At 35.4% G+C, this 27829-nt stretch overlaps 3 protein-coding genes across 3 annotated transcripts; 2 read left to right on the top strand and 1 right to left on the bottom strand.

The window, feature by feature from the left end:
- The first annotated feature begins 230 nt into the window (after window positions 1-230).
- LOC131658494 (uncharacterized) lies at window positions 231-14898 on the top strand. The gene is made up of 6 exons (XM_058927780.1): window positions 231-579; window positions 692-751; window positions 2301-4546; window positions 13299-13996; window positions 14305-14604; window positions 14719-14898. Exons 2-6 carry the CDS (start codon window positions 717-719, stop codon window positions 14896-14898), a joined length of 3459 nt encoding a protein of 1152 aa, XP_058783763.1. The 5' UTR covers window positions 231-579; window positions 692-716.
- Window positions 14899-16167: 1269 nt separating this feature from the next.
- Window positions 16168-17117, bottom strand: LOC131658493 (uncharacterized). Its single transcript, XM_058927779.1, has 3 exons — window positions 16751-17117; window positions 16434-16660; window positions 16168-16335 (listed from the first exon to the last, which is right to left on the bottom strand). The coding sequence occupies exons 1-3, from the start codon at window positions 17115-17117 to the stop codon at window positions 16168-16170; spliced, it is 762 nt and encodes a 253-aa protein (XP_058783762.1).
- Window positions 17118-18444: 1327 nt separating this feature from the next.
- LOC131656301 (F-box/FBD/LRR-repeat protein At3g26920-like) lies at window positions 18445-19634 on the top strand. Its single transcript, XM_058926044.1, has 2 exons — window positions 18445-19389; window positions 19473-19634. Exons 1-2 carry the CDS (start codon window positions 18445-18447, stop codon window positions 19632-19634), a joined length of 1107 nt encoding a protein of 368 aa, XP_058782027.1.
- The last annotated feature ends 8195 nt before the right edge of the window (window positions 19635-27829 follow it).

Genomic DNA, 27829 nt, shown 5'->3' with positions numbered 1-27829 from the left:
ACCTCACAAAAAACTAATGTTGCTTGGGGTAAAGCCCCTCGCAAAGATAAATTCAGGTTAACAGAAAAAAATTAATTATAGCTTGGGGAAACCCCTCGCAAAAGAGAAAGAGGGAAATTTAAATTTTGAAAAAACCATTTTCCGAGGGGCAACCCCTGACAAATGGGAATGGCGCTAAAAAGTCAAATTAGGCATAGCATTTTGGCAGATTTTAGCGAGGGGACACCCCTCCCAATAAACCACTAGTACATTAGCGAGGGGCTACCCCACGCAAAGTTTACCATTTCTGCTTTTACAGACTGCGCGTGCAGTTTATGTTTCCAACGTTGCTTTTTAGCGAGGGGCTACCCCACGCAAAATTGTACCGTTTGATTAGCGAGGGGGTGCCCCTCGGAAATTATAACACCATAATTAATTCACGCAACCACCGCTTTTGTTACCGTTCCAGATTTTTCTTTATCTCTTCTTCCTTCCCTTCCTCATTCACTTATAATTACTTCTCCAAATTTTTTTCTTCTCCAAATATTCATTTTCTTCTTCTTCCCTTCATCTTCTCTTCTGCAAATATTGTTCTTCTTGGTGAGTAAACATAATTATTCTGTTATGTGATAATTTTATTTTTATAGTTAATTTGTAATCGAAATTTTAATATTATTTCTTGTTTTTCATGTATCAAATGATTTGCTTAAAGGGAGCAGAATTTTGGAACTAAAAGCATGAAGAAACACAACCATTTGTTCATCAATTCCAGGTACACATTACTAAACTTTTTATATATTTTGTATGTATTTAAAAGGTGCAGTAGATATATTTGGTGTTTATATATTTGATTTTGTGTGTTTTTTTATTTGTATAATAATAATATAAACTATTATTTTTTTAAAAAGTTAATTTCGAAATTATTATTATTTATTAGATATTTATATATTATTAACTGTATAACAATATTTGGTGTACATATTATATAAACTGTTAAATTAAAAATAGTATATAAATTTATTGTGTTATGTTAGAGATTTATTGTGTTAATTTTAAAGAGTGTATATTTATGTGTATTTATGTGTATTTTCGTTTTTTTAAGTAAATATAAAGATTGTATATTTATTAATTTCAAAAAATGATATTTTTTTATTTTAGAAAAAAAAACTGTAATTTTATATACTGTCAAAATATTTATTTATATAAAACAATTTTTTTATATTACTTAAATCAAAACAAAAAACAGTATATAATTTATAGTTTATATAAAACAGTTTATTTAATGCTTAAAATAAATAAGAACAGTGTATAAAAATAATCTGTTTTAAAAAAGAGTATATAAAAATATCTTTTATATTTTAAATAGTTTAAAATAATATATAAAAAACAGTGTATAAAAACAAACTATGTGTTTTTAAAAATTAAAATAGAATATTTATTTTGTATAGTTTATAATATATATATATATATATATATATATATATATATATATATATATATATATATATATATATATATATATATATATATATATATATATATACAAAAACAAAATTTTAAAAAACAATGTATAAAAAAGTAGTATAACATTTTGCATAATATAAAAAATAATATATATGTTTTAAAAAGTATATTTTATATATAATATAAAAAAGTACTCCACAAAAACAATATGTTTAAAAAAACAGTATATAAAAAAAATAGTATATTACAACTCCTCAAAATTTATGTGATTTTTTGTATAAGTTTTTTTAAAAAGCATTACAAATATATATTCATATAATAGTTTTAAAAATAGTATGTATTTAAAAAATTAAAATTACAATTATATTTGGTAGTTTATATATATATATATATATATATATATATATATATATATATATATATATATATATATATATATATATATATATATATATATATATATATATATATATATATATATATTTGATAGTTTATTGTATGTAATAAAAAATAGTATATAAAAACAATATATTATATTTGATAGTTAAAAAAAATCAATTTTGTACTTTTAAAATTAAAATTATATTTGATAGTTTATATTATATTTAATATATATATATATATATATATATATATATATATATATATATATATATATATATATATATATATATATTTGATAGTTTATTGTATGTAATAAAAAGTAGTATATAAAAACAATATATTTATTAAAACGGTATATAAATATTTTAAAAGCAAGTATGTATGTTTAGGATTAAAAACAAGTATATATATAGTTTATATATGTTTAAAAAAGACAAATATTTAATATAATTAAACATGATTTACATGTGCAGTATGGAACATTACCAATTCTATCGTAGTTGGATGTACGATAGAATGTTTCCTGGACGACGTGGGTTTAAACCACTTTTTATGGAAGGAGTTGTCGCGTTTCTCTCGTTTGCGTTTGCTCAAGAATGTTGTCGCAGGGAAGGAGGGGTAAGGTGTCCGTGTTTAAAGTGTGGTTGTAGAAATATTATTAGTGACCCTAGTGAAGTGAAACGTCACTTGGAGAGAGTGGGTTTTAGGCCAAATTACTGGGTTTGGACATCTAATGGGGAAACAATGCAGGAGATGAATAGAGAGGCTTCTAGTAGTCAAACACATATAGAACCAGATATAAATAGAGCTGATCCAGGGAGTAGTTCATCACAAATGCAATTCCAGGAGCAATTTAATCTCGTCGAGGAGATGTTCACTGACGCATTAGGGGTGAATGTGGAGTATGATGAACCACAAGACATAGATGGAGAAGAGCTCCCGAATGAGAAAGCTCAAAGGTTTTATCAGTTGTTGAAAGAAATAAATATACCATTGTTTGAGGGGTCTTCTGACTCTAAGCTATCAATGTGTGTGAGACTTTTGGCTGCGAAGTCAAATTGGAATGTTCTTGATCAGTGTTTAGAATTCTTTGCGAGAATGATGTTGGACGCGACTCCTGTGAAAGAAAACATGCCTATAAGTTATTATGTTGCAAAGAGGGTGGTGTCGAAGTTGGGATTAGAAGTAAAAAAGATTGATTGTTGCATTAGAGGTTGCATGTTGTTTTATGACAACGAATTTGGTACAAATGATGGGGAATTAGAGGAATGTAAGTTTTGCGAGAGTCTGAGGTATTTAGTTAGCAGTAAAGGAGTTGACCAAAGGCAAAATCGCATTGCAGTGAAATCTATGTTCTATCTACCAATAATACCTAGGTTGCAAAGAATGTTTGCATCAATGCACAGTGCAAGCCAAATGGCATGGCACCATACAAACAGAATTAGATCAGGCATGATGCGACATCCATCTGATGGCGAGGCATGGAAACACTTTGATAGAGTTCATCCTGAATTTGCACTTGAACCAAGGAATGTCCGACTTGGATTATGCTCAGATGGTTTCACTCCTTATAATTTTTCAGGAAATGCATATTCTTGTTGGCCAATTATTGTTACCCCGTACAATCTCCCTCCTGAGATGTGCATGACGAAACCTTACATGTTTTTGACATGCATCATTCCGGGACCGTCGAGTCCAAAGGCGGGAATCGATGTTTATTTGCAACCATTAATTGATGATCTCAAGAGGCTGTGGGTGGGAGCGTGGACTTATGATGTGTCTCGTAAACAAAATTTTAATATGCGAGCGGCTTTGATGTGGACAATTAATGACTTTCCTGCATATGGCATGTTGTCTGGATGGGGTACACATGGTCAAATGGGATGTCCGCATTGCATGAATCACACAAAAGCGTTTACTTTGGACTTTGGTGGGAAAAGTTCGTGGTTTGACTGTCATCGTAGGTTCTTACCTACCAACCATGAATTTAGAAGGAATAAAGATGCTTTTAGAAAAGGAATAAAAGTAAAAGATCTACCTCCCCCTCGATTGTCATCGACTCAAGTATGGAATAATGTTTGTGACCTACCAAAATTCACAGACTATGGTGAAGCACGTAGAATTAAAGGATATGGGGTTGACCATAATTGGACAAAAAGAAGTATCTTTTGGGACCTCCCATATTGGAAGGATAATTTGTTGCGTCATAATCTTGATGTTATGCATATTGAGAAGAACTTTTTTGATAATGTGCTTAACACGGTGATGGATAATGAGAAGACAAAAGACAATGAGAAGGCTAGGAAAGACATGAAACTTTATTGTAATCGAAAAGAATTGGAGTTGAAACCTCGACCAAACGGAAAATTATTAAAACCCAAGGCTTGTTACACTCTTACTCCCCAAGAAGCAAAAGCTGTATGTCGGTGGTTAAATGAATTGAGGATGCCTGATGGTTATTCTTCTAACCTGGCAAGATGTGCTGACGCCGACACTGGGAAATTGCATGGAATGAAAAGTCACGATTGTCATATTTTCATGGAACGATTACTTCCAATTGCATTCAGTTCACTGCCCAAGAATGTGCTTAATCCACTTACTGAGATCAGTCAATTTTTTAAAGACATTTGTGCTTCAACTTTAAGAGTAGACCACATCATTAAATTGGACCGAAATATTCCTGTCATTCTTTGCAAGTTGGAGCAAATATTCCCGCCAGGTTTCTTTGATTCTATGGAGCATCTCCCGGTGCATCTTGCTTATGAAGCTTTTCTAGGTGGACCTGTTTAATATAGATGGATGTATCCATTTGAACGATTCATGGGTGATTCAAAGCGATCAGTTAAAAATAAGGCACGAGTTGAGGGATCAATTTGTGCACATTATATACATCGCGAAACATCACATTTTTGCTCTCATTATTTCAATCACATGATGTTGTCTCCAAGAATCATAAGGAACGAAGTTCACTTCAGTGAAAGAAGTCAATTTACCTTATCAGTTTTCGGTCGTCCAGGCCGTCCCGCAGAGAAGAAGAGTGAGCATTGGCTTTCACAAAAAGAAATGCAATCTGCTCATGTTCATGTGCTGATTAACTGTGTAACACCCCAATTCTACCCAAAGCATTTAGGCAAGAAAATATCAGAGTATTAAAATTTCATACAACACAATTAGGATGTTACACTAAGTAACCAAACAAACACCTTGAAAATAAACGGACATCACTGATGCCAAAAGCATACACACCTGCCAATAACATGATACATAACACACGGAAGATATGAACATATATATATATACGTATAGCTCTCACTCTCAAAGAGGAGTTTTCCAAAATAAAGTGTTTACAATACACAATGGCACGTCATCACATAAACATATTCAAAAGAGTCATATACAAATAAATAACAACAGACTCCCGACTACCCAGTGTTACATATCAGAGCGACCGACAAGACCAACTGGAGAACTACCTCTTCCAAAAGACTCCCAAAGCGGCTAATCTGCAGGATGCCACTCAAGCATCAAATCAGCAGAAGGGTGAGAATATAATTCATAATGAAAGCATGACAATTATAGTAATGCCAACAAGTATCATCAATAATCATACAACAAAGTAATCCACTCATTCAACCACAATCAATATATAAGTAATGTGACACATGAATGATAACATAAATTATACAGACAGACAATGATGAATGAGACTCGACTATGCATATGCATGTGGTACCAAATCCGGAGTAAAACTCCTCCTTGTCATTATGACAAATACACCTTTGCCGAGCATTATGCTAGGACTTCTTTCCCTCAGGAAAATACACCTTTGTTGAGCAGTAAGCTACGACTAAATGTCATCGAGCATTTAGCCCCCACTGATGACCTCTTGCCACTCGGGCAAATACACCTTTTTACCGAGCATTAAGCCCCCACTGGTAATAATTGCCAATTCAGGCCACCTGCTAATAGCATTCCGCCATTAACGTAATGAAATGTTATGTTGTGCAAATATATGACTCTATTACACGACAACAACATCATCTACAATATAACACGGTCACATACCCACGTTACACCGTTTATATTCTATCCAAAAGGATACATCACCAATTAATAACATCGTTATCAATATATCACACCATAATTACCACACAGGCATTAATAAGCACACAACACACATTCACCGTTAAAACATACTAGCCACATCGGCATAAATGATCGCATAATTGCATCACATCAATTAATATTGGCCATTGGCCCACAATTCCATCAATACATCATCAACAAGTTGTAATAACAACATTTCAACAATGATAATACATCGTTCTCATAACAACAATTACTTGCCATAAGACCACACATCATGTTAACAACAAACAACCAAACATCGTCACATATCAAGTATGGACATTCATTAATAATTAACACATCATCATGATTTATCATGCACTAGTTCACAAAACCATTTATGAAAATCAATCACCCACTACTACATCCTACATCATTAACAATTACCACCAAGCACTAGGATTATTTACCAATCATATCGCGTATATAAACAATTATGTGTTTTCATCAACAACACCTCATAACCAATTAATAACAAGCTAACCAAGCCTATACTATCATATAAAACATCCAACTAGCTTCCTAACACTTCGAACGACGTACGAAACGGAGCTACGGATCAAAAGTTACAAGGTTTCAAAGTTTGGATAATTGAACATACTACACAACTCATCACTTGATCCTAATAAAAATAATGGGATACTACATCCTATGAATCATTTAATTAGATAATAATATAGGTTATTGCGTTAGCTTTCCAACGCTTCGAACGGCGACAAAATCGGAGTTACGGTTCAAGAGTTACGAAGTTTCAAAGTTTTGGAAAAACAGAAAAAGCTGTTGTCCGCTTCAGCTCCGCTCAGCGGACCTTCGCAGAGAATTTTCTGCAACAGAACCTCCGCTCAGCGGACCTGCGTAAACCCAGAAAAAACCAGAACGAACCAGAACGGTTCTAACCCTCTTATACCCACCAAAACCACTCCAAAACATCATTATAACACCAATACAACATATACGAACCATAGAAACAACCTAACATCAAACTTTTCATGGTTGATTCATCAATCTATCTCAAAACCTAACTTTTATCCAAACTCAATCAAGCCATAGAAATGGAAAAGAAAGCATGATCAATGAAGGTATATATCATCATACTACACATACACACCACAAAATCATGTTTATAACTTCTAAACTCACAAAACTCACAAATCCACCATTGTTGGTCAAGCATAGAAATAAACAAGAACAAGAACAAGAACAAGACTATAAGAATCATACATCCAAGATAAATTAGATTCACCCCCTTACCTTGCTATTGTGACGATCGGCAATCGATTCGGTTGAGAATCCTCCACTTTCTCTTGTTTTCCCCTTTGCTCTTCTTCTTCCTCTCTTCTCTTTCTTTCTCTTCTTTTTCTTTCCATCCCTTTTCTCCTTTCTCACAATATTTCTTTCTTATAAAGAAAATATCTATCCCGCGGAAAGACCAAAATACCCCTACGCTCAAATATCGTTCAAATGCCCCAAAACGCGGAATATTACCTTAATGATATTTCTAGTACCAAAAATATGAAAACCTTCAATTAAATATTAGCCCGCCATCCCGAACTAATACCGACTGAAACAACTACAAAAACGGTAAAATTCCAATAAACGTCCAAATTAAGCATATACTTATTTTCCGGGCGTTACAACTCTCCCCCACTTAGAAGATTTCCGTCCTCGGAAATATCCCAAACGCAAACAAACTTGGATACGCTCTTGTATCCGACTAACCAACTATCAAGCCACGGAAGCAACGACACAATCAGCACCAACAAAGAATCACTCTAGTTAAAAGCCAAACAACCAAAACACAACAACGACAACGAGATGCAATGCCCATACAATGCACTCATCGACTAACACCAAAACACAAGAAATAGCCAAGACACAGACAACAACCCGGTCGCACAACATCCAAATAACCATGCCAAGACATAGCAGTCAAACATGTAACCAAAACATCTGGTGGTCTTATAATTCCTACCACATCCACTGTCCACAATTTGAACTCTAACAATTCATACACACACATACGAACTGCGTCATTTCACGCTTCCGATGCGCACTCTGATTTCCCACAACAAAAAGATTTACCAATTTCATAACCAACTTCCAACTCCTTCTAGTATTCACCAGAAACTCATTGTTCTCTCTTAACATACTCAACCTCTTAATATGCTGTGTCAGCTTGCACACCAGACAAAAGTCTTTGTATTATCCAATCAAAGGCAAAAAGCTAATCCAAACACATCCTTGTTTCACAACACAAGCCTCATAGATCCTTAAGTGACCAAATCGTCCTCTCAGTCTGACCATCCGTTTGAGGATGATACGCCAAACTCAAACGCAACTTCGTACCCAAAGTACCTTGAGAACCTTCTCAAAATTTCAGAAATAAACCTCGGATCTCAATCTGAACATTACCTTACGAAACACCATGCAAACAAACAAACCAACAAACAATTTTATCAAGATACCACTCGCCAGTACTTCCATCGGTTATTCCATTCTTATCGAAATAACGTGAGCAGACTTCGTCAATATATCCACAATGACCCAAATCGCCTCACAATTACTCGACGTCCTCGGCAAACTAGAAACAAAATCCATAGAAATGCTATTCCACTTCTACTCAGGAATGGATAGCAGTTACATGAAACCAGACGACTCCTGACAAGTCAAACACAAATAAACAAATCCCTTCATATCCTTCTTCATTACCTTGCCACTAAAAATGACCTTCTCAAATCTTGATACATCTTAGTAGCATCAGGATGAATACTCAAATCACTACGACACACCTCATCCAAAGTTCTCTTTTCAAATCCGAACATTAGGAATACAAACTTGATCATGACATCCCATGACATTGCTCTTATCAATCCGAAGATCACCATCTTTATCTTTGACTAATAAATATCATCTTATCAACCCATTCAAATCCGATTTCTGACCTTTTCTAATCTCATCAAGAATACCATAAGTAAGCTTTCACATATAAAGCTCAACACTTGAGGAAGTCACTTTACGAACCAAACTCTTGTAGTCACTTACACACACAAATCTCGATCCGAATAATTAGTGCCTTCAAATTTCCCAAACAGAAATAATAACTGCCAACTCTAAATCTTGTGACAGATAAATCCTTTCAAAAATCTTAACTTGCATAAAAGCATAAACCTCCACTTACCCCTTGAACATTCACTTCACTCAACCAAAAACTCACATAAGGAGACTTAACAAACAACTTCTTTTTCCCAACACAGACAAAACAATTCTCAAATACTTAGCATGATCATCTTCACACTGATGATACCTATACCTCAAATCAAACTTGCAAAACAAACAAGCTCAAACCAACTTGATCCATCAAAATATCAATCCTCGAAAGTGGATACTTTTCCTTAATTGTCACTTTTCTCCATTGTATAAAATCGACACACTTGAACGAACAAACCTCTTCTCAAGAAAATCCTTAAGTTGACTCCTCAACTCTTCCAACTCAGAAGTTGGCATCCGATATAGAACCCTCGACAAAACAATAGTTCTAGGAACTAAATCCGTCAAAACAGAACTCCAAGACAGAATTCCTCCTTTCGACGATGAATCACTTAAACCTTCAAGAAACACTCATACATATGCACAACTATCCGCAATTCCCACAATTGCTCTTTCTCAAGGACATCCAAAGTCGTCGACAACATAAACAACGTCGTACCACCTTGCACCAACTCATTCACTTCCAATATTATCAAACTAGCCAGATAAGCCTATCACGTCCAATACGATCCCGTCTACTATCAACAAGAGATTAAGGGTGATCAAGTCCTCAATTTGTCAATAGGTAGCCGACAATCATAATAGAGTATAAACTATCAGTACTAACATTAATAATATTCTTTTCCAACTTTTGCTCATAGCACATAAGCACTATGATTCCATAATTCACAACTCTCTCAAGATCATCTGAACCAGCTAACATAGACGTCCGGTAGCTACGTACCAAAACACTTCTAACAAATCCCAAGAATAAAATTCCCGAGATCCTACTCAACTCTTCATACTCCTAATTCTCACTCGAGTTCCAAAACGTTTCCAACAACGTCAATAACTCCTACAACAAAGTCTACCACAATGCTTTCCTTAATCATTGATCCAACAACGACACTTCACACAAGGCTACTCAAACAACAACTTCATAGTCCATCAGTAGCGTTAGAGCATCACAACTCTCTAAATTCCATTCTTTAGAATTAACCAACATCTACTCCGAGACACTCCAACTTGATTAACAACCAAAGTCTTAAGTCCAAGTCGCCTTCACTTCAGAAAACAACAAATTCCAACAACACTAGTACTGCTGCCCTCGGTAGCACACTAACATCTTGCAACTGAAACATATCCGAGAAGCATATCTTCTCCCCCACTTAGCTTCAAACCACTCCTGCATACAACCGACTAGAGGCACAACAAGTACTGAAAGTGCTCCACACACTTATCACGTACTGAGGAATTAAACAACATTAGACAACACTGGCCGCACAGACCGACCTGCTCTGATACAACTAATATAACACCCCAATTCTACCCAAAGCATTTAGGCAAGAAAATATCAGAGTATTAAAATTTCATACAACACAATTAGGATGTTACACTAAGTAACCAAACAAACACCTTGAAAATAAACGGACATCACCGATGCCAAAAGCATACACACCTGCCAATAACATGATACATAACACACGGAAGATATGAACATATATATATATATATATATATATATATATATATATATATATATATATATATATATATATACGTATAGCTCTCACTCTCAAAGAGGAGTTTTCCAAAATAAAGTGTTTACAATACACAATGGCACGTCATCACATATACATATTCAAAAGAGTCATATACAAATAAATAACAACAGACTCCCGACTACCCAGTGTTACATATCAGAGCGACCGACAAGACCAACTAGTGAACTACCTCTTCCAAAAGACTCCCAAAGCGGCTAATCTGCAGGATGCCACTCAAGCATCAAATCAGCAGAAGGGTGAGAATATAATTCATAATGAAAGCATGACAATTATAGTAATTCCAACAAGTATCATCAATAATCATATAACAAAGTAATCCACTCATTCAACCACAATCAATATATAAGTAATGTGACACATGAATGATAACATAAATTGTACAGACAGACAATGATGAATGAGACTCGACTATGCATATGCATGTGGTTCCAAATCCGGAGTAAAACTCCTCCTTGTCATTATGAAAAATACACCTTTGCCGAGCATTATGCTGGGACTTCTTTCCCTCAGGAAAATACACCTTTGTCGAGCAGTAAGCTACGACTAAATGTCATCGAGCATTTAGCCCCCACTGATGACCTCTTGCCACTCGGGCAAATACACCTTTTTACCGAGCATTAAGCCCCCACTGGTAATAATTGCCAATTCAGGCCACCTGCTAATAGCATTCCGCCATTAACGTAATGAAATGTTATGCTGTGCAAATATATGACTCTATTACACGACAACAACATCATCAACAATATAACACGGTCACATACCCACGTTACACCGTTTATATTCTATCCAAAAGGATACATCACTAATTAATAACATCGTTATCAATATATCACACCATAATTACCACACAGGCATTAATAAGCACACAACACACATTCACCGTTAAAACATACTAGCCACATCAGCATAAATGATCGCATAATTGCATCACATCAATTAATATTGGCCATTGGCCCACAACTCCATCAATACATCATCAACAAGTTGTAATAACAACATTTCAACAATGATAATACATCGTTCTCATAACAACAATTACTTGGCATAAGGCCACACATTATGTTAACAACAAACAACCAAACATCGTCACATATCAAGTATGGACATTCATTAATAATTAACACATCATCATGATTTATCATGCACTAGTTCACAAAACCATTTATGAAAATCAACCACCCACTACTACATCCTACATCATTAACAATTACCACCAAGCACTAGGATTATTTACCAATCATATCGCGTATATAAACAATTATGTGTTTTCATCAACAACACCTCATAACCAATTAATAACAAGCTAACCAAGCCTATACTATCATATAGAACATCCAACTAGCTTCCTAACACTTCGAACGACGTACGAAACGGAGCTACGGATCAAAAGTTACAAGGTTTCAAAGTTTGGATAATTGAACATACTACACAACTCATCACTTGATCCTAATAAAAATAATGGGATACTACATCCTATGAATCATTTAATTAGATAATAATATAGCTTATTGCGTTAGCTTTCCAACGCTTCGAACGGCGACAAAATCGGAGTTACGGTTCAAGAGTTACGAAGTTTCAAAGTTTTGGAAAAACAGAAAAAGCTGTTGTCCGCTTCAGCTCCGCTCAGCGGACCTTCGCAGAGAATTTTCTGCAACAGAACCTCCGCTCAGCGGACCTGCGTAAACCCAGAAAAAACCAGAACGAACCAGAACGGTTCTAACCCTCTTATACCCACCAAAACCACTCCAAAACATCATTATAACACCAATACAACATATACGAACCATAGAAACAACCTAACATCAAACTTTTCATGGTTGATTCATCAATCTATCTCAAAACCTAACTTTTATCCAAACTCAATCAAGCCATAGAAATGGAAAAGAAAGCATGATCAATGAAGGTATCTATCATCATACTACACATACACACCACAAAATCATGTTTATAACTTCTAAACTCACAAAACTCACAAATCCACCATTGTTGGTCAAGCATAGAAATAAACAAGAACAAGAACAAGAACAAGACTATAAGAATCATACATCCAAGATAAATTAGATTCACCCCCTTACCTTGCTATTGTGACGATCGGCAATCGATTCGGTTGAGAATCCTCCACTTTCTCTTGTTTTCCCCTTTGCTCTTCTTCTTCCTCTCTTCTCTTTCTTTCTCTTCTTTTTCTTTCCATCCCTTTTCTCCTTTCTCACAATATTTCTTTCTTATAAAGAAAATATCTATCCCGCGGAAAGACCAAAATACCCCTACGCTCAAATATCGTTCAAATGCCCCAAAACGCGGAATATTACCTTAATGATATTTCTAGTACCAAAAATATGAAAACCTTCAATTAAATATTAGCCCGCCACCCCGAACTAATACCGACTGAAATGACTCCAAAAACGGTAAAATTCCAATAAACGTCCAAATTAAGCATATACTTATTTTCCGGGCGTTACAAACTGCGTTGAAGTTAAACCATATCTTGAGTAAGTATATTTTAAATTAAGTGTATATGTTTAATTGGTTAAGATTTACCTTCTCTAACCTTTTTTTCTTTTCGAAATAGGGCATTTGGTACCTACTATTATCAAAGCACAGGCGAACAACCATCAGCTGGTTACACACATGCCTATTTTCCAACATGGTTTAAGCAACAATTATCATGTATTGTTACACTAAGTCCTGACTTAATACATTTGCGAAATTTGTCTGAAGGCCCTAGTCAACGTGTAAATGAATGGCACACATATTTTGTAAACGGTTTCAAATTTCACACTGAGGAGTGGAGTGTAGGGAAGAAAACCGTAAACAGTGGTGTAGTCGTAAAAGGAGTTACAGAGGGTGGTGAGGACGACTTCTATGGGGTTATCACACATATTTACGAGTTGGTTTATAATTATATGGACTCGGAAAATAAAGTTGTCTTATTTTATTGTGATTGGTATGATCCATCTTCTAGAGGAACAAAAATTGATAAAAAGTATAACATTGTTGAGATTCGAAGAGATAGAAAGTACAAAGAGTATGACCCTTTCATTATGGCACATAATGTTAGGCAAGTTTATTATGTACCTTATCCTTCAATTACCCCACGGAAACGAGAATGGTGTGTTGTAATCAAGTCCAACCCAATGAGTCACATTGAGACTGATGAGTTAATGGAAGATGTTGCATACCAACATGATGAGATTTCACCTGTTAATGAGGTAATTGAAACCGAGGAGATTGTAAGTTTGTGTGATACTGCAGTTGATGGTCAACAAGTTGACGCAAGTATCTTGTTGTCAACAAATCCTATGGAAGAAGAGCATGAAGAGCTAGGAGAGTCTGAAGACAATAATATCAGATGCGATGAAGACAACGAAGATTATGATGATGAATAAATTGAATATGTAATATTATCTTGAGTATTTGACTCAAGTAAGTTATTTTTATATCAAAGATATTTTATTTATTTCTTTTATATGTACATAGTTTTATTTCTTTTATATGTAATAGTTTATTTGAATCATGATAACATTTAATTTTTTTATAGGAGAATTTTGATAAAGAACTTGCCATAAAGTTGTCAGAGCATCCTGAAATACCCCAACCACCACCAGGGTATCCTGTTGACCCCAGTATTGGTTTTCAGACTTGGTATAAGGTTTCAGGTGGAAAGAAGAAAAATGGGAGAGTGTATTGTACTGGAAGGTATTCCAAAAATATCAAGCGGCGTAGTAGAGATTTCAAAATGAGATATGCTGATGGAGAAGGATCATCCACTCCACCTATATTAACCGCCGAAATGCTTGAAACTGTGAGAAACTTGGCAAATACTGAGGCAGCACAACAAGTAGCAGCAAGAAATTTGGAAATTGAAGAGATGAAGAAAAAACAATTAGAGATGCAGGAGGAAATGCAAAGAAGAGAAAGAGAATTACGGGAAGAAATGAGGAGAGAATTTCAGGAAGAAATGAGGAGGCATGCACAAGAGTATCAAGAAGCAATGCGAATTGCAAATGAGCGGTCACAAAGGTTTGATCAATTTTTTGCTTCACAAAATATGGGTGGTGGTGGATTTGGAGGAACTAGTGGATATGGAGGAGCTGATGAAGAAGAGGAGGAACAAGATGGGAGGAATAATTAAATTTACATATTTAAGTTTATTTTAATTTGTATGGAACAATTTGTGTTAATTATTTTGAACTTATTTTTAAATATTATTGTTATTTTGTATGGAGTTTAATTTTTAATATATTTGCTTAAATATTAATTATTATATGTATTATAATAATTTTGTTTTAATTTGAATTATTATATATATATTTTAATTTAAATTATTATATATATATATATATATATATATTATATATATATATATATAAATTATTATGTACGATTGAAAATTATATTTTTTTTCAAAATATAAACATTTTGCGAGGGGCTTATCCCCAAGCAAAATAATAAATGCTGCATTTTGCGAGGGGCTTATCCCCAAGCAAAATACCTGACGCAGTCTGCCCCCTTGCAGACTGCTAGCTGGTACCTATTGCAGTAGGTTGCAGAGTACAATTTTGACTTTTCATTTAGCGAGGGGGGTAGCCCCTGGCAAATTAGCGAAGTGTAAAGCCCCTCGGTAATGGATTTGCGACCTCCTGTTTTGAGGGGTTTTTGTCGTTAGTGAGGGGTTTAACCCCTGGCAAATTGCAGGATTTCTTGTATTGAAGGGAGTTTAATATAATATAAAATTGCAGAGTACATTTTTTGTTTTTAAAAATTTTAAAACGAGGGGTAATTTGGTAATTTTCGCCTGAACCCGGGAACTCGGCCGTAGCGGCTGCTACACCATCTCCGCCACCGCACCCTGCATCTCGCGCGGGTGAGGGCCGATCCGCTCCATACCGCCGCTATAGCGGCCGGGAATGACATCTCTAACATGAACTTAAATTAAAGTATCATAAACCTAATTAAAGTATCATAAACCTAATTAAAGTATCATAAACTTAAATTACATCCATCAATTAGAATGAGTTTATTCATAGAATAACAAATAACATATATTATTTGTGTCTTCCATGAACAGAAAAACAACCTAGTCTAGAGATTTTAATTACCAATAAAGAAGACAAAGCAGATTACCGTACTATTAGCGCTTAGTAATTTTACAACAACTTTAACTCAGCCAGAGCCACAGCCAAACGGCCAAGTCCAACCCTTGACCAATTTGAATTTGCAAATTCAATAGTTAATACTTTTTATCTTTAATGACAGCAAGATTTTTTTCACACAATCAATAACTACATTTGCAGAGTGTCAATTTATCTATACACAAAGGTTAGAGGGGAAACAGAAAATAGAGTAAAAAGGCAAAAAAATCTATCTTTAAAATGTTGAATGAACACCTGACCTTAATTAATCAATAATCAACAATTTTAACCTCTGCTGAGGGTGAGTTTTGAAGCAAAAACTCCACTAATCCATCATCGAGTACGGATAAAGAATATTTCTTCTTTACTTTCAACAACTTCAAGTTACACAAGGAAGAGAACTCAGACTTCAATAAATCGGGAACAAGGGAAAGAGCCTAAAGCAATCAGGACGAATTAGTATCACTTCAATAATATTTTTCATAATTGAAAATAACACAATTTTGTTTCTCAAACCAAAAATACTCTAAAGTACCTGAAGAGTAGTTGAAGTAATTGTCAACGATTCGATACTAGCAAGCTCAACCAGCCAGTTGAGTAGAACCAAAGGAGTAGCAGCCCTATATAACCAATTATCGACATCAAAACTTACATGCTTGACGGTGGAGAGATTGCCATTGCTCCGACGGAGTTTTTGAAGAGGAATACCCTTAAAATTAAATGTAATAAGACTTGGGGCTGATAGCTCAATTTCGAAAGAGGCTGTCATGATTATGGTTAAATTGACAAGTGTGGTACTGGATATGCCAAGGTTTTTTGCACCCATAACGTCACATTGGTTAATGATCAAACTATTCAAGTTGTTTAAAGTGGAAAAAGGCTCAACGCGTCCATCATCGCCGACACGAAAGCAGAATGACTTTAGAGACAAGCTGGTTGATGCCGGCAAATTCAGAGAATTAGGGAAACACACTCTCTTACTATACATTTGAGGGAGGGAAACAGAAAGTTTAAGAGAAGTTAAAGTGCAACATGAAAATAAGCAACGGGGAAATTGTTCAAAACGACATTTGAGATATATGTCTAAATGTCGGACATTGTGTGAAACTGCATAATTTATAATCAATTTAACTCGGTGACGCGTCCTAATTGCATAGCGGTGAAAATCAAGAGTGTGTAGAATCGCTGAGGAATCCCGACGAGACAATATTTTAAACATGAATTGGTTGGATTTCTTGACAGAACCTAATGTAAGGAGGGGAAGAAATTTCCAAAGATTGTTCCATCTCTTGGAGAGAATGCAAGTCCGAACAACTCGTTTGGCATTCAAAAAGGATAGTATGTGAAGTAAAAGGCAATTGGGCAAGTCACTGAGTCACTCTTTGTTTTCACAGTTTGGAAGGCAGTGATTATCATTATGCCTTCGTCTCTTCATTGTCTCACAGTTTGGAAGAATCAAATTTGAAAAAAACTGAGGTTGTGTTCTTCTATGAAGGGAAAGTTCAATCGCTCGTTAAATACATGAACACCAAAGAGTACCCCGGTTCGCTTTTGATTCTTCGCTCGTTAAATACAGATGTAATATCTAATTATAAAACCCTTTAATTCCTTCTACTATAAATTAAAACCCTAATTATAAAACCCTCACTTTTATAATACCTTCCTCAATTAATTAATTATTTTTTAAATATAATTTTAATTATATTACATCTACATCTTTTTCAGTAATATAAAATGAGGAAAGGGGTCCTGCACTTACATGTCAACCAATAACTACCATATATTTAATTAAAACATTTTTTATTTTAAAAAAACTTTAATGACATGGCAGATTGATGACTCTCTTTTGAATGACTATTTTAAGAAACTATTTTACACGGCCTGGCACTACCTTTTAATTCATATAAAATATTCTTTTATAAATATTTATTATTTCTCTCTCCTAAAATAAATTTGTAAAATTATACCAATAGCCAATAAATAAAAGAGTTTAAAGATAGTGCACTGTTAGTGTAAATCAGTTTTACACATACAACCAATCAAAATGCTTTAATTTGCCATGTAATTACAGTTTTTTAAAATTAAAAATGGGCTTTATTCTGATGCATGTCTCTCATTGGTTGACAGTGTAAAAATACTTTACACTGTCAGTGCATTTCCTTTTTTCCCTAAATAAAATTTCTTTATTAGGAGAAGTTTGGGAAACGGATTATCCATTTCCTGTTGCATGAATTCACCGTATTCATCTAGCCTTTCGTCTTCTAAACAATTTCAACTTCTTTGAGTTATACTTTTATTGTAATTATTATTCTCACAAATTAAAGTGGTATCATTTTCTATATGAATCTGTGCATTGATTTAATGATGCAATGGATGACAGTTATGAAAATAATCTTATCTCTAAATTATTATACAAATTGCAAAAAAAGATCAGTTACTAGTAACATCATAGTTTAGATCAAGGAAGAGGAAGGGGCATTTCAACTTTCCCTTCATAGAACAACCACTCCACTTTTCTTCGATTTCGCTGCTTCTTCTATGAGACAATGAAGAGAGCAAGGCATAAACACAATTACTATGAAAACAAAGACAGACTCAGTGACCTGCCCAATTGCCTTTTACTCCACATACTCTCCTTTTTGAATGCCAAGCGAGTGGTTCAGACTTGCATCCTCTCCAAGAGATGGAAGAATATTTGGAAGTCTCTTCACGTCCTTAGATTAAGTTCTTCAAGCTTTAAAACAGTCCGGGGTGCTTCTAGCGTCGAGGCTTTTCAAAATTTCAACAAATTCATGTCTAATATTTTATCTCTCCGGGATTACTCAGCCTCACTCCATACTCTTGATGTTCACCGCTATGCAATTATGAAACCTCGCCAACTCAAATGGATTATAAAATACGCAGTTTCACACAATGTCCAACATTTAAATATCTACCTCAAATGTCATTTTCAACAATTTCCGCCTTGCTTATTTTCATCTCGCACTTTAACCTCTCTTAAAATTTCTGTTTTCCGCTCTAGATTGTATCATATGGGAGCGTTTTTCCCTAATTCTCTGAATTTGCCAGCATTAACCACCTTGTCTCTACAGTCATTCACCTTTCTTGTTGGCGATGATGGATGCACCGAGCCTTTTTCTGCGTTAAAGAAGTTGAACAGTTTGATCATTGACAAATGTGAAGTTCTTGATTCACAAAACCTTTGCATATCAAGTACCACACTTGTCAATTTAACGATAATCATGAGTTATAGGGAACATAGGTCCTACTTTGGATTTGAGCTATCTGCCCCAAGTCTTATTACCTTTAATTTTAGTGGTCTTCCTCTTCAGAAACTCTGTCGGAGCAATGGCAATCTCTCCACGGTCAAGCATGTAAGTATTGATGTCGATTATTGCGTTCTTGCGGCTGATACTCCTTTGGTTCTACTTAACTGGTTGGTGGAGCTTGCTAATATCAAATCATTGACACTTTCTTCAACCATTCTTAAGGTACTCTAGAGCATGTTTTGTTTGAGAATCAACATTGTTTCATTTTCAGTTATGAAAAATACTAATTCGTCTTGATTGCCTAGGTTCTTTCCCTTGTTCCCGATTTATTGAAGTTTGAGTTCTCTTCCTTGTGTAACATGAAGTCACTGAAAGTAAAAAGGAAATATCCTTCATCCGTACCCGATGGATTAGTGGACTTTTTGCTTCAAAACTCACCATCGGCAGAGGTTGACATCGTAGATTGATTAAGGTCAGATGTGCATTCAACATTTTAAAGAGAGACTTTTTTGGCTTAGTAACTTTATTTTTGCATCCTTCTCTATTTTCTGTTTCCCACAGTGTCTCTGGTTATAACTTACATTCAATCTATAAATTTTATAGTAACTAACTGTACATGTATACTATCATAACCTAAGTGGATACTCTATTGAAAATATCAGATTGCTTTGAATGTAAGAAAATTATAGGTAGTTGGAGAAAAAAACTATAATTTTATGTATTGTTTAATTGACACTCTCTGTGAAAATGATGTAGTTAATATAGTTATTGATTGTTTGGAAAAATCTTGTGGGTGATGTGAAGCTATGTGACTTATATAACATTAAGTGTTATCAAATATTTGTCATGGTGGCGCTATGGTGGATACACATAGCTGTTTTTGGATTCCCCGCAATGGATAATATATCAATTGATATTGCGGATTTTCTGCCATAATCCGCTATAACGGAGCAAAACAAATTGTATGGCAGGATTTTGGCTCTCCACCATGGTCTGCCATTCTCCATCGACAACACTTACATTATAATTTTATAGGTAAGGATTAGCCTAACAAATATGTAGCTAGTATGTTATCTAACATTATGCTTTTTGGTTGGACCTGAAATGGTACTGTATATCAGTTGGATGGCTATGGTATTCTAATTGATGAATATGGTTTATGAGACTTTATATATTTCTGAGAGAGATGATGTTTATAGAGTTTTTGGTAGAATGTAAAAAGTGCTAATTTATTTTAATATTTGTTTCATGATTTACAGCCTGGTGTGCCCTTGATCACAAATAAAGCACATGCTGATGCTGTGATTAAATTTGTGAACAAATTGACTTTACCTTGCTGTCACTAATTCAAATCAAATTGTTCTATGATTCTGTTTTTATTTTCCCTTTTAGCATTTTAAACTCCTTCAAAACTATCATGTAACTACACAATATGATTGCGAGTTGGTTTGGAAAAGGTTTTGGAGGGAAGAGATTTGGAGTCACATCTATAATTTGATATGTACTTTTTTTTTTAATCAAGAAATATTTTAAAGAACCAAAAGTTCTACCAAACGATTACAAAAAGACGAGACTAAGCTCGAAGCAAAAGAAAATTAATCACCAAATACAACCTAGGAAAGGTATAACAAAGGGGATTTGCTAAACTCATAGAAGTTATAATTGGTTTGATTAATTTCCCAATAAAGGACCACCTCCAAATGAGCGCTTTGATGCTCCAAACCGTGTCAAAAATATTCCAACGGTCATTCCGAAAAAAGATCCCATTCCTAAGCGTCCAAATAGACCAACACGTTGCCACCCAAATAGTCCCTTGTTTTCCCGCACTCACTCGCGTTTGCAAAAGTCAAGCCAACCCATAAAACTACTTAAGGGGCTATCCAAAACATAACCATCATAACCAATCCACGAGACCATTTCTTTCCAAATCAAAATGGATGCCCGACATTTAAACAAAAGATGAACCAACGATTCCGCCTCCGTTCCACACAACCCACAAGAATATCCCGAAGAGAGAGAAATACGTCTCATGAGAAGAAGATCCAAAGTCGGCATTCTATCAATGAAGCACCGCCATCCAAAAGATTTGATCTTAGAAGGAATATCTAACTTCCAAATACGATTAAAAGCTATAGAAAATTCCAAATCCGGACCCAACGGAACATGAAAGCAATTGGATAAAACATAAAAGCTTCTTACCAAAAAGCCATGGGCCGGATCCGGCAACCAAACCACGCCATCCCGCAAGCCCCGAACAGGCTGCCAGTCGCGAAGGCACAAGTGCAGCCGCTGCACTTCAACAACAACAGCGGGGCTGTTTTGGCTCCTAATTCCGCAGTCCTCCCACCTCCAAACCTCATCAATCCATCCTCCCATGCAAGCTATCGGCACAAATTTCAACTCCGAAAGCTCGCACGCCACCGGAAATAATTCCCTTAAGCAAGATTCCTCCATCCACCTTGAGTGCCAAAATGAAATATTGTAACCTCTACCGATAGTGAACCTACAATTGTCAACAAAAAAATCATCGGAGTAACAATTTTCCAAAGACAAAATATCCATCCACCAAGATGATTTAGAAATCTTCTTAGAATTTTTTGCGTCAAAGGAAATCACATGAAGATTAATATCTCCATATCTAGCTTTCAACGCCTCATACCACAAAGCCTCCGAACCACCAAGAATCCTCCACCGCCATTTAGTAAGAAGAGCTAAATTAAAATCTTTAATCCTTCTCAAACCGAGACCGCCCTTTTTTTTTTAATAAGCAATTGATTATAAGAACTCGCACTAGGGGTGCAACCCTTACAAACAGAACAGACTAAACAGAATTAAAACAATCCAAAGGTACTTTGTACCAATCATAAAAACAACTTGACGAGACCGCCCTTTTCGACTGGTAAACAAATATTCTTCCAACTAACCCAAAGAATTTTTCTACCTTCACCCGCCCCTCCCCAAAGGAAATTACTTTGTAACCTCGTGATATCCTTTAAAACCTTCTTCGGAGCCTTATAGAAAGAGAGCATAAAAATCGAAAGGCTACAAAGAACGGATTTAAGAAGAGTAAGCCTACCTCCGAAACTAAGCAACCGAGCCTTCCAATCCATAAGCCGAGATTTCAACTTACTCATTATCCCATTCTAAGATGAGATCCTTCTAGGATTAATGCCAATGGGAATACCGAGAAAGATGAAATGATTTTCCTCCTTGATATTTAAAAAAAATAAAAAATAAAAAATATGATACATTAACATATAATGTTATTTTGTATTTTTTTTATTTTTAAAAATATCAATTATAATAGTGGCCCTCCAAAACCTCTAAAATTCTCTAAAAATCAACTCACAAGTAAAAAAAAATTAAAAACCCCTAAAAGTATAAAAACCATTCACTGATAGTTATGCTGTAACTCTCGGCCTTCATATTATTTCACTACTTAATGTTAACGCAACTATCAGTTTCTTTACCACATTAATGTTAACGCAACTCACTTCAGTTTCTTGTGATGCAAGAAATTAAATACATACAACAAGGTGAAGGTGCGATAAAAGAAAATTTATTATGAATTAGTTAAAACTGAATTACAAACAGCTTTAAATAGCTTGTTGGTTACATTATCAACCCAAGTAACTAGTGAGTGACTTAGTTTTTGTAAACAACTACTAAGTACTAACAAGCTAGAACAATTATGGTTATGGATTAACAACTAACTCAGCCTTATTGATCCATAAACCTAAGCATACATCATCTTAGTTGTTCTCTTCAGAAAACAAAGCTATCAATATTTAAAGCCTCTGTGAAGTCATGCAATTTTGTTGGACAATAGATGACTTTGAATATTCTCTTCATCACTTGTTCCTTAATAAGATAGAACCTAGTGTAAAGTTTCCTTGCCTTGAACTAAGAAACTTTCTTGTCTTACCTCATGTAAGGACTTCTCTTTAAAATGCTGCGGCGCCTAAGTGCTTCTCTCAATGCATGACAAACATCTTGTGAAATAGAACTTACCTATGTAAATCTCCAAGTTTGAGCCTAATATAAGTAATTATACTTTCTTTGAACACACTACAAAAAACCTATTACGAACTACCTTTGAGTTTGTATAAATCGTCCCTATCTTGTCTTCAAGTAACCAGTTGTATCACAGTCATAAGACTCGGTCTTACAACAGTCCACAAATCCCTCTCTCTTTCAGTGTTTCGCTCACCTAGTAACGTCATTTCCTCCCATTGATCTTCACAACCGATTCTTGCTTAGGCACCCACCAGTTTGGCCGCCTTAACCTTTTGTTAAGGTTGTTGTTATCTCTCTACCTCTCTATCACATTGATAAGCCGCAAGTTTACGACAATACTAAAGTAATACAATAAAATAGTTAAAGCGGTTGGAATTTTAGTTTTGGAAAAATGATGTTTGACAAATAGTACTATGCTAAAAACAAGACCTAGGGTACCGGACCATTCGATAAAAATTGACAAGTGTTGGTTGGGATTTTCATTAGGTAGTCCAGCAAACTGATTTTGCTGCACCATACCTACAATTGCGAGCTTAATTTTGGAATTATCAAGCCTTACAACAGCATGGACTACGCTACATTGTGGTTGTTCGTCGGTGGGAAAAACATAATCCTTAATGGGTTTGGTATTATTCAGCCATAACTTGCTACTGTCTTAGTAATCAACATCTCTCGTGTAAGAAATGGTCGATTTTGTTTATCGATTCGTTGAGATATCACGCAATACAGGACCTTTGCATAAAATCAAAATTGTAAAGGGTGGAAGAGAATTTTAACAAAAAAAGAAAAATGATTTAGTCTAGACAGCAATTAAATAGAATAACAAAAGTAAAACATTTTGTCCCCAACAACGACGCCAAACACTTGATATGCCACAAGTATACGACAATATTGAAGTAATATAAAGATTATAGTTCCACAAAAACCAAATTCCTAAGTACCACGTTCTATTTAATCTATGTTTAGCTAAAGCGATATGACTTTTAGTTTTGGAAAAATGACGTTTGAACAATTTTAGTTTAGAAAAAATGAAGTTTGAACAAATAATACGATGCTAAAAGTAGGACCAACGGTATTCAATTTCTATCTTAAACAATATCACATAAACTTATGAACTCAATACAAGAAAAATCTTTTTATAAAAAATAGAATTATTTGGATAACATCTAATTTCATAGAGTGTTGTCGTATCTTAAACAAATAACATATCCACTTTTTTTTTTTTGTAAGCAAGATGTATTGATAAGAACCAAAGTTCTAAGGGACTTGATTACAAGAGGCAATAGCAACAGCACTCCAAAAAGAAGGCCACAAGCTACCCAACAAAAGAAAATTACAATACCAAAAAGAACCTAACTTAAGTAAAACAAAGGGTTTTTGCTAAACTCATAAAAATTACAATTTGGTTGAGTAATTCTCCCTATGTAAGACCATCGCCAAGCAAGCTCTTTACAACTCCAAACCACATCTCTCTTGTTCCACGAAGAGTTTTTAAAAATGATATCATTTCGGTGCAACCAAATTCTCCACACTATAGCCATCCACACAACACCTACCTTCTTATGGTTGACTTTCATATGGGAACAATAAGAGCTCCAATCCCAAAAGCTCTCTTTGAAATCGAGCGTTACTTTAAAATTCATCCCAATCCAATCCGCCATATCTTTCCACACCTCCCTCACCAAACGACAAGATAGGAAAGAATGGATCAAGGATTCACCTTCCTCATTACAAAAAGCACAAGAGAGATTTGAAGAAGAGTTAAGAATACCTCTTAGATCGAGAGAGTCTTTTGTAGGAATTCTATTTAAGAAACATCTCCATCCAAAAGCCTTAACTTTAAGAGGAACATCCACTCTCCAAATAGTCTTCAAAACTCCGTCAAATCTATTTGCCGGACCACACTGATACAAGACTTTGCGCAACTCTTCAAAACACGAAGAAACGGAGAAAACCCGACCCTCCGACGGCTTCCAAAACGCGGAGACAGCCGCTGCCCCACCACTCAAGGGCGCTGGCAGCAGCTCTGCTAATGCTGCCCTGTCAGATTCAGCCCCCGAATAAGCACCGGGAACAACTCCGAAATCACCCCAATGCCATTCCCCATCCAACCAACCTCCCATACCCGAAACCGAGACCTCCTGCAAATGAGAAAAAGCATATAAATCCGGAAAAGATTTTTTGATTATTCCCACGTTCGACCAATTAGCATACCAAAAAGGAATAGTATGGCCTACGCCCACACTAAAATTGATATTCTCAACAAGAAAATCCCCCGGAATATTTTTCTCCATCAAAGTGATGTCCGCCCACCATATGGATTTATAATTACTCTTTCCCGACTTCTTTTCACCGATTAAAGCTTTAGAATTAATATCACCGTATCTTTCTTTCAAGACCCTATACCACAAAGAATCCGTAGCTTCTAGAATTCTCCACCTCCACTTCAAAAGTAGCGCTATGTTAAACTCTTCCAAACTTCTTATGCCAAGACCGCCTTTCTCCTCCGGAAGACACACATCTTTCCAACTCACCCAATGAATTTTCTTCTTGTCTTCCAACCCTCCCCACAAGAAATTGCTTTGAAGTTTATTAATTTCGGAGATTATCTTCTTAGGGGCTTTATAAAAGGAAAGAGTGAAAATCGCTAAACTACTCAACACCGATTTCAAAAGGGTGATCCTCCCACCGAAGCTAAGCCACCTCGTTTTCCAAGAATCCAATTTTTTTCTAAAACTATCCAATAGCGGTCTCCAAGATGAGACCCTTCTCGGATTCGAACCTATATAGATACCAAGAAATTTGAATTCTTTTGCCTCCGTACTACACGAAAGGAAAGTTGTTGCCACTTCCAAAAAATGCGGGTTTATGTTAATACCAATGTTAGCTGAAGATTTCGTTTCATATTATTTATCCTTCGAAGGAGTAGAAGATCGAAGGAAAGATGGTTACTGATGGCCATCCCTTAAAAATAAAAATGACTACTGATGGTCATGCTTCGAGAGTAAAGATTTCTAAGTTCACTATGAAGATAATGAATACTGAAAGCTAGCGAAAAGTATGTGTCTTCGGGGACTTAGACAAATTTGTAAATATATTCAAGTATTACTACTTAGCGTGTTTTTTAGTAGTGTTTGTTTAATACACTGTCACGCGTCGAAGACAGACTCAGGCGGGAAGATTTGAAATTCGAAGACGGTTTCGTAACTGTCCAAGTAACAGATGGCATCGCTAGGAGTTTTTATGAGAAACGTGGCAGCAGATTAGTATAGGACCGTTAAGGTCGAAACTAGTATAAATAGGAGTCTTAATGTTAGGATTCCGGGTGTTCATTTTGTACAAATCACTCACATATTTACTCAAGTATCAAGCGTTAAGAGAAAGAGTTCGCTGAGAAAATGTACGTATGACACCACCATTTTAATACATGTGTATTATCTTTTGTTTTTATCTTCCAGAATTACTGCATTTCGTTTACTTCTTGCCATTTACATTTCTGTATCTTTACTTTAACGTCATTTACTTTCGAATTACTTTCATGCTATTTACTTTCAAAGTCTTTTACATTTCTGCAGTTTAAGATTCTTTACGTTTCAATAGTCCTTTTAATTTTCTATGTTATGTTACTTATCTTTTCGTTGAAGTCACATTTATTGTCAAGACTATTTGTTCTTTAATCGAACAACGCTTATTGAAGAAGACAAATAATGAATACGGTTCGAATAAACATTGATAAAAATCTTCTTGACTATGTGTCCTAGGATCAATCTAGTCGATCCTGCAAGTAACCAAATCATATTTATTATAGTTTGGAAGACTAGCGGTTGTTTACCGGAAATCACCGTAAACAAATTGGCACGCCCAGTGGGACAGTGTCAAGCAGATTGTTTTAATCAAGTGCTTTATTTTTGTCTAGACAAAATCAAGATCTTGTATGAACCTTAGGAACGGTAAATTAAAGAACAGTGCACAACCGATTCCCAAGCGAAGGTACAACAAGAAAATGGTCGTTACGGCCAGTGCAGGGGATGGTCGAGATCCCCCACAAGGTTCAGGATCAGGAGCGGCAAATTCGACTTCTACTCAAGAAACACGAGATGCAACGGGTCCAAATGGATCGAGACCTGCAGATAATTCCCAGGCTTTGCCTGAAAATAATACAGGGCCTTCAGGGACTATTCCAGTTTCAGTGTCGACAACCGCACCCTCATCCACAAGCGCAGAGGACGTATTGTTTGCCTCGACAAATGCTGCAAACAATTCGTTTGGTCAAGGCACGAATTCTGCTTTCGAATGGAGACCAAACAGTTCATATGGAATGCCATACCCATATGGAACAGGCGTACGAGGGGCAGGACCTATATATGCCCCAACTAACAATGCGACATTTTCACCGAATGTTAGTTCAGTGGGTCGAAGTGCACATAACACTGGTTTTTCTACCCAGGTGCCTCAGTTTACCACAAATAACCAAGCAGCATTTCGACAAGAAATGGATGCAAGCAACCATGATATGGTAGGGGTTTTGGCCAGAGAATTGATTTCAGTTTTAAGCCCACTAATGGCAAATATTACTACTACAAATAGAGAAAACATGGAGACTTTCCAAAAGATATCATCTCAAATGAATCGAATGGCAGAATTC

Source organism: Vicia villosa, linkage group LG3 (genome assembly GCF_029867415.1).
Source record: "Vicia villosa cultivar HV-30 ecotype Madison, WI linkage group LG3, Vvil1.0, whole genome shotgun sequence".
In the NCBI taxonomy this organism is placed as follows: Eukaryota; Viridiplantae; Streptophyta; class Magnoliopsida; order Fabales; family Fabaceae; genus Vicia; species Vicia villosa.
This window is presented reverse-complemented; position numbering and strand designations above follow the sequence as displayed.